The sequence below is a fragment of the Octopus bimaculoides genome, chromosome 5 (genome assembly GCF_001194135.2).
Source record: "Octopus bimaculoides isolate UCB-OBI-ISO-001 chromosome 5, ASM119413v2, whole genome shotgun sequence".
Lineage (NCBI taxonomy): Eukaryota > Metazoa > Mollusca > Cephalopoda > Octopoda > Octopodidae > Octopus > Octopus bimaculoides.
In genome coordinates, this window is record NC_068985.1 from 52,947,630 (window position 1) to 52,954,854 (window position 7,225).

Sequence of the window (7,225 nt, forward strand, 5' to 3'; positions counted from 1 at the left end):
ATATATATATAAGACACGTTAGCGTGTGATTTGATTGGAATTTGTTCACTTTTCATGTTAGTCGACCGGCTACTCATGGGCCTCCCACTGTGGTCCATAGTAAACTCCTTTGTCAGACTCCAAATCCATTCTGAGGAAACAGATCTATGATGGACACGTCCCACTCATGACCAGCCTGCATTAGCATTGTCTTATATTATTTAAGACGGTGGAGGTAATTTAGTTGCTATTTCATGTAAGTCCATCTACCATGAACAATTTCTATTGTTCAGCTCCGAAATCAATTAATACACTCGCGCGCGCACGTTGACGTTTTCTTAGATATTAGACAGAGATACACCGAAAAACATCTTTTTCACACACACGCACACATTCACACAGATACATATATGCATACACACACACATACACATACACTCACACACACACACACACACACACACACACACTCTCTCTCTCTCTCTCTCTCTCTCTCTCTCTCTTTCACACACACACACACACACACACACACACAAACATATAGGCACTCTCTACTTTTTTCTTTCAGAGAGGTGATTGATATCATAATCATTTTAAGCTATCAATTATTGACAGAGAGTATGACAAACGATGAAAGCAAGAGTTTACGCTCCATATATAGTTGGTTTACATTAGCATAATTGCACTAAGGATAGTTTTCAATAGGATTTAAGTCATTAGTTTCGAAGATTATTCATGATGTTTGTTATAATTATGAACAAGAATGAAATAATGTCATAAACATTTGCAGCACGTGTTCGAGTTATTGAAAAGAATATTTTTGGACGAGCAGAGGTGTTTTATCGTAACATTTGGGGTACCATCTGTGACGACAATTGGAATACAGCTGCGTCAAGGGTTTTCTGCAGAAGCATGGGATACAGGTAATATTTTTCTTGACCTTTGTAAAATTGAGGTGGATGGTGATATTTAATTACAAGATATGACTTCAAGCTTTACTGTTTGTGTCAATCTACACTTCACAGAAAATTAATGTGACTATTTGAATAGTTACTAAATAAAATTAGGCGGTTCATTAGCAGAATCGTTTGAACGTCGGCAAAAATACTTTCTGGAGTTTGTTGTGGTTCTTTACGCTCTGATTTTTTAAAATTTTGCTGAGGTTAACTTTGCCTTTCATCCTTTCCGTATCGATAAAATAAATTACCAGACAAGTAAAAGGCCCGATGTAATTGACTAATCGCCTCGATGTAATAAAGTACCAATAAAGTATGGGGGTGGGTAGTATGTAACCCATTCCCCTCAAATTACTGGTTTGGTGCCTAAATTAGAATTAGATATATTAGATTTTTCCGTTTACATATTTGTTTTGCAAGATTTTTTATGTGAAATCGTGTGTTGAAACAGATGTTGTTGTACTTGGGGATGGTCATATTGCCAGTTTAGCCAATAAAAACACACGCACTGTATATTTGGTGTTAATTTTTTTTTTTTTTTTTCAGCTTTATATTACATTAACCTTATTAGATTTTATTATCAAACAATTAAAAAAGATGGCAAGCTGGCACAACCGTTTGCACGCTGAACGAAATCCATAACAGTATTCCGCCCGTCGCTACGTTCTAAGTTCAAATTGCACCGAGGTCAACTTTGCCATTCATTCGTCCGGGTTCGATAAACTAAGTACCAGTTGAACATTGGGGTCAATGTAATCGACTCATCCCAAGCAGCTCTTGTGGAATTATTTGAAATATTTATTATTAAACAATTAAATACCTTACCTTCTTCGAAATATTATGTGAAAGTACTGTCGGTTAAATTAACTCCAGGCCATCATCAAATCGGACCCAGATTGATGAAATACACATATAAAATATATTTTGATAGTCACCCGCTGAATATGGTAATCAGAAACTATACTGATTTCAAATTTTTGACACAAGGCCAGCAATTTTAGGGAAGAGGTAAATCGATTACATTGATCCCTTGATTCAACTGGCACTTTTTTTTACCAATCGCGAAAGGATGAAAAGCAAAGTCGACTCAGACGACATTGGGACTCAGAACGTAAAGACGGACGAAACGCCGCCCTGCATTTGGCCCAAAGTGCTACTGATTGCCAGCTTACCGCCATAGTCAGAAATCAAATATTGCTTTCAAATTGTGGAACAAAGCCAGCAAGCTCGGAGGCAGAGTAAGTCGATTGCATCGACCGCAGTGGTCAAGTGGTACTTATTTTATCGATCCCGAATGATGAAAAGCAAATATTTCAGAACTTAAAGACAAACGAAATGCTGTTCTGCATTTTTCCTAATGACTCAGCCAGCTTGCCGCTTTAATCAGAAATTAAATATTACTACTCAAAATTTTCTTTTTCAAAGACATGCATGCGGTTTCTATAACCTATTTTTGTATACATAAGGTTAGTAAGTGCTCAACGAATAATTAGGCCCAGAAGTCTATTGTCCAAGAAAAAGCATTATGACTCTGCTCAATCGTTGAACCTGCTGGAAATATCACCCTTCTGTAAGTTCTTTGTTTGGTAAAATACAAGCTTCTTGTATCTTTTAGTGACGGGAATTTCGTGGCAAACTCATTAACTGACGATGGAATCGGAAACATTTGGTTGGATGACGTTAATTGCAACGGTAATGAGAGACGGATAGTTGACTGTCCTCATGCAACAATTGGTGTTCACAACTGTAGACATATCGAAGATACTGGAGTGAATTGTACAATAGGTATAGTGTAAAACTTATTGATGTTTGTCAAATACTAATGAAAGAAATTCCGATATTTTTTTCAATTTAAATATTTATGACACTTATAAATAAAACAATTATTATTGTGCTAATTTCTTTAGATTACTATTTACAATATACTGGGTTAACCGAAGCTTCATTGTTCTGCAAAAGAACGTTGAATATCTCCCCTAGTTTGGTTAATCTAGACCAGTGGTTCCCTGGTGGGGGAAATGCGGGGGAGACGAGTTGAAGAAAAGTGAGGCGATCACGGGACGGTCCAAAGTGGGTGATGGATGTAAAAACAACAAAACAATGGGTTTATTAGATTAAGCTTTCTTTGTGAAATACAGTTGTTTGGAATTTACTTCAGAAAGTGGTCTATATTTGTGGTGGTGGTAGTGGTGGGGACGCTAGGAATGCGGCTTGTGTGCCAACGGGACACCAGCCGCCAAAAGTTTCGAAACCACTGATGAAGACGATGTTTCTATATACTCTTGCTTTAATGTCTTGAATTATAGGTCGCAGAGTTTTGTTGCTATTGTTGATTAGCCCAAGCTCAGGTTACATCGAGGAGACCTGCTGGTAGCTAAGGATTTAATGCATATGTGGCTAATTTCAGTTTCAAATAGGTGCTTAAAGAATTCATTTTAAAGACTCAAACATTTCGAATGTGAAAAAAAAAAGAAATGAAATCCTGTGATTTCTAAAGTTTTCATAACAATGTTATCAATTTACATGTTGTATTACTGATGGGGAGATGTTTATGTACTACAGAATGGGATTTAAAATACGTACTGCTCATTTATTTTTGCTAAGCTCAATTACCGAAACATTATGTAGCCCGGATACCAGTAACAATCGAATTTCCCAATGACACAAAGATATTTCAATTACATTTCTTCTCGTACAACGTTGACATTTTCCCTGGAATCAAACAAAAGCAAATCCTCCTAGTTATTAGTGGTGACCACTGTAAAATCTGAGGTTAGTTTCAAGCTATTCAAGCGATGATATTTTAAGACATCAAATTTCACTTTATCCCTCATTGCCCCAAGAAATGACAACAGCGTTAAAATAACGAATGCCTCGTTTTCCTTAGTTAAATACCATTCAAGATTTACAGACGAACGATAGATTACAGCACTATGCTCTAAACAGGTCAGATTTAGACGAGTTTCGATCTCAACCTGGTGCCATTAATACATCTGAAAGGAATTGACCATCACTTCTTTAAGGCATAAATGTAAAATAAATCTTTGTTGAACTAACAGTATCGTTACTGGAATTGTTTATAATCTGTCACCATACAATAAAGAGTTGAATTTTCCCGGTAGAATGGCTTCATGAAATGCTGTAGCTTAAAATCTGGAATTTGCCATGGATACTCGAATTTAATATCATCCAATTCACCGTCGATCTTTGTGAATTGAGAAAGGGTTAACTTGGTAAAAAAATAATTGTTAATCTAACATTAATTTGTTTTAGAAGCGATGAATTTAGTCATGGACCTTTGCAATCTAAGTTGAAGAGCTGAGATCGGCTTGGCCTTTCACTCTTACAGCATCAATGATATAAATTTCATGTAATCATGTACCGTGGAGTTCCTATTGATTGCATCCTCGCTCTCACACCCTTGACTCCATTATTTCTGGATGGAGGTTTTCCTAATGTGAAGCTATTATATTTTTAAATGATAAAAGTTATTTTTAAAAACTTTATAATTGATTTTACAATTCACATTTACAGAATGTGTATTGCTGAAACATTTTCATATGAAAGTTGAAAAATACTTGCGCTCTTGCCTTTTGATTTATTAAAATGTCGCAATGAAAATTCTTTATTTGTAATTCAGTGCCAAAGCGTTTCCTTTCTAATGGCCATGCCGAAGTATTCTATAACGGAGAGTGGGGAGGTATATGCGACAATAACTGGAACATATACAACACAATGATTTTCTGTCTGGAACTCGGATACACGTAAGCGCTTTTACATTCTACTATATTACAAATATAACACTTGACTTATATTAGAGGTAAAATATAACCCAGGCAAAAAAATTGAGGGAAATGTTTTATATGTATATATGTAGGCATATGTATGGTTGTAGAATAAATACACACACATTGTTTAACACTACCATGTGGGCCTTGGTTGCCTTTAACAGAGTTCATTATGTGGCTAGTTTTCAGTTCAGACCCCGGGCCTCATCCAACCACGTTTCTCCAGCAGGTATTGATCTGCATATTATCAAACTGAACATCGACCACATCAATATCTCCACTCTTACAAAAATCCTAAGTATTCTCCTTACAAAAATCCTAAGTATTTTCCTTCTTTACTAACTAATAGAAAAATAAACAGAAGGAAAGCTAAAGTTGGTTCTTAGGGTAAATAGAGGCATCTCAGTTTATTCTTTCCATATTCTTCTTCCGCGAGTTAGTAAGTTTATTTCTATATGTATTTCCTATTCTACATTTGTTGAGTTGGTGCATAATTATTGCGGCTTTTTTTTTCCAACAAATTTTATTCAACAGAAACAATAACAATATTTAACAAAAACATCTTTAAATGATGCTCTGACCGTTTGCCAAGCAAATAGGAAGCAGTAATTGAAGTAGATAGTGAATTTACTCCGGAATAATCATTTAAAGATGTTTTTGTTATATGTTTTTATTGTTTTTGTTGAATAAAATTTGTTGAAAAAAAAGCCGCAATAATTATGCACTAACCCATCTTTGAATCTAGTAAAAACTAATTATCTCATTACATTATAGAAAACTATTTATTGATTTAATTCAATGAAGATTTATTTTAAGACAATAACTTATATATCTATTCTTAATATATTCTGTCAGATTCGAACGTTAATGTCTTAATCACTTGTATGTGGAGGCGCAATGGCCCAGTGGTTAGGGCAGCGGACTCGCAGTCATAGGATCACTGTTTCGATTCCCAGACCGGGCGTTGTGAGTGTTTATTGAGCGAAAACACCTAAAGCTCCACGAGGCTCCGGCAGGGGATGGTAGCGAACCCTGCTGTACTGTTTCACCACAACTTTCTCTCACTCTTCCTGTTTCTGTTGTGCTTGTAATTCAAAGGGTCAGCCTTGTCAAATTGTGTCACGCTGAATATCCCCGAGAACTACGTTAAGAGTACACACGTGTCTGTGGAGTGCTCAGCCACTTGCACGTTAATTTCACGAGCAGGCTGTTCCGTTGATCGGATCAACTGGAACGCTTGACGTCGTAAGCGACGGAGTGCCAACAACAACAACATTTATCATCGATATGCTTTATTACTCATAACTGAGCTTAATGAGCTTAATTCTTTGTCATTATAGTGGTGCCTCGTATGGCAGTGAGCTGGGAGAATCATTAGCTGGGAGAGTCATCAACTATGCCCCTTTCCACAAATTCCGGGCCTTGTGCCTATAGTAGAAAGGATTATAGGGATAACTGCCACCACTATGGTAGTTATCATAGTGGTAACTACCATATATAATCATATATCAATGCATGTAACATGATCTTAATCGTGTTACATGCATTTCCAGTTAGTAAAACTCTTACACTCTGTTAGGTCGTATATGACTGTCATATATCATTACATTTCTGTTAATTTCACTATGTCTTTGGATATCTCTTAGTTTTAAAGTTACCATTATCGCGGTGGTGCAAATATAACTTTTGTACTTTTTTCAGATCAGGAATAACACTAGAAAGATCGACGACAAAGTATTCAACAAAAACTTGGCTTCAGAATGTTCAATGCTTAGGACGAGAAACTTATATCGACCAATGTTCCCATTCCAACTGGATTGACCAAACTTGCCCTACAAACTCCTATGTCAGACTCAGTTGCTCATCAAGTAATTAACCCTATCACAAATTAATGCGTTTAGGACAGCAATATTTCCTAACATAGAACTTTTTCAGAATCAAGTTGTGCTTGAGTTTAGGATTTATCATTCTGAAAACCTTAGTGTTCGTGTTAAGGAGGCGCAATGGCCCAGTGGTTACATACAACAATAGCTTGCATACAATAATTTATCCATGAAAATAGTGTTCTGTACTAACTTCTGCGCAGGTAGATATTTTCCTTATCTATGAACTTAGAACTTAGACCACACTCATTCGGCTTCCCTTGGCTGACGTGGCATATTCCATGTTGTCCTTTTCCATTAATTCCTTTCGGTGTCGTCTCACTTCAATTTTGACTACATTTATTTCTAGCAGACACTGCCGCTTATTGCATATGTGTGTGTGTGTGTATGTGCATATATAGGCAAACGCATGAACAAAAAACAACAAAAGTCAACAAGACGTACAGTGTGAATATATTAAATTAACACACAGTGGAAGTTTTAGATGGAGAAATAGTAAACATGACCTTTCTAATATGGCTCTTCGTCAAATAGATGACAAAGTCCAGAAAAGAGGAAAAGGAGAACGAAGCAGATAGTCAGGAAATGTGTGTGTGTGTGTGTGTGTGTGTGTGTGTGT

General features: G+C 36.3%; 1 protein-coding gene across 1 annotated transcript in view; it reads left to right on the plus strand.

The window, feature by feature from the left end:
* LOC106883855 (scavenger receptor cysteine-rich type 1 protein M130) overlaps positions 1-7,225 on the plus strand; it is a 105,302-nt gene that overhangs the window by 38,690 nt on the left and 59,387 nt on the right. Inside the window, exons 7-10 of the mRNA XM_014934994.2 lie at positions 770-902; positions 2,551-2,720; positions 4,576-4,699; positions 6,425-6,591. Of these exons, the coding sequence (XP_014790480.2) occupies positions 770-902; positions 2,551-2,720; positions 4,576-4,699; positions 6,425-6,591 (594 nt within the window). The remainder of the gene's footprint in view (positions 1-769; positions 903-2,550; positions 2,721-4,575; positions 4,700-6,424; positions 6,592-7,225) is intronic.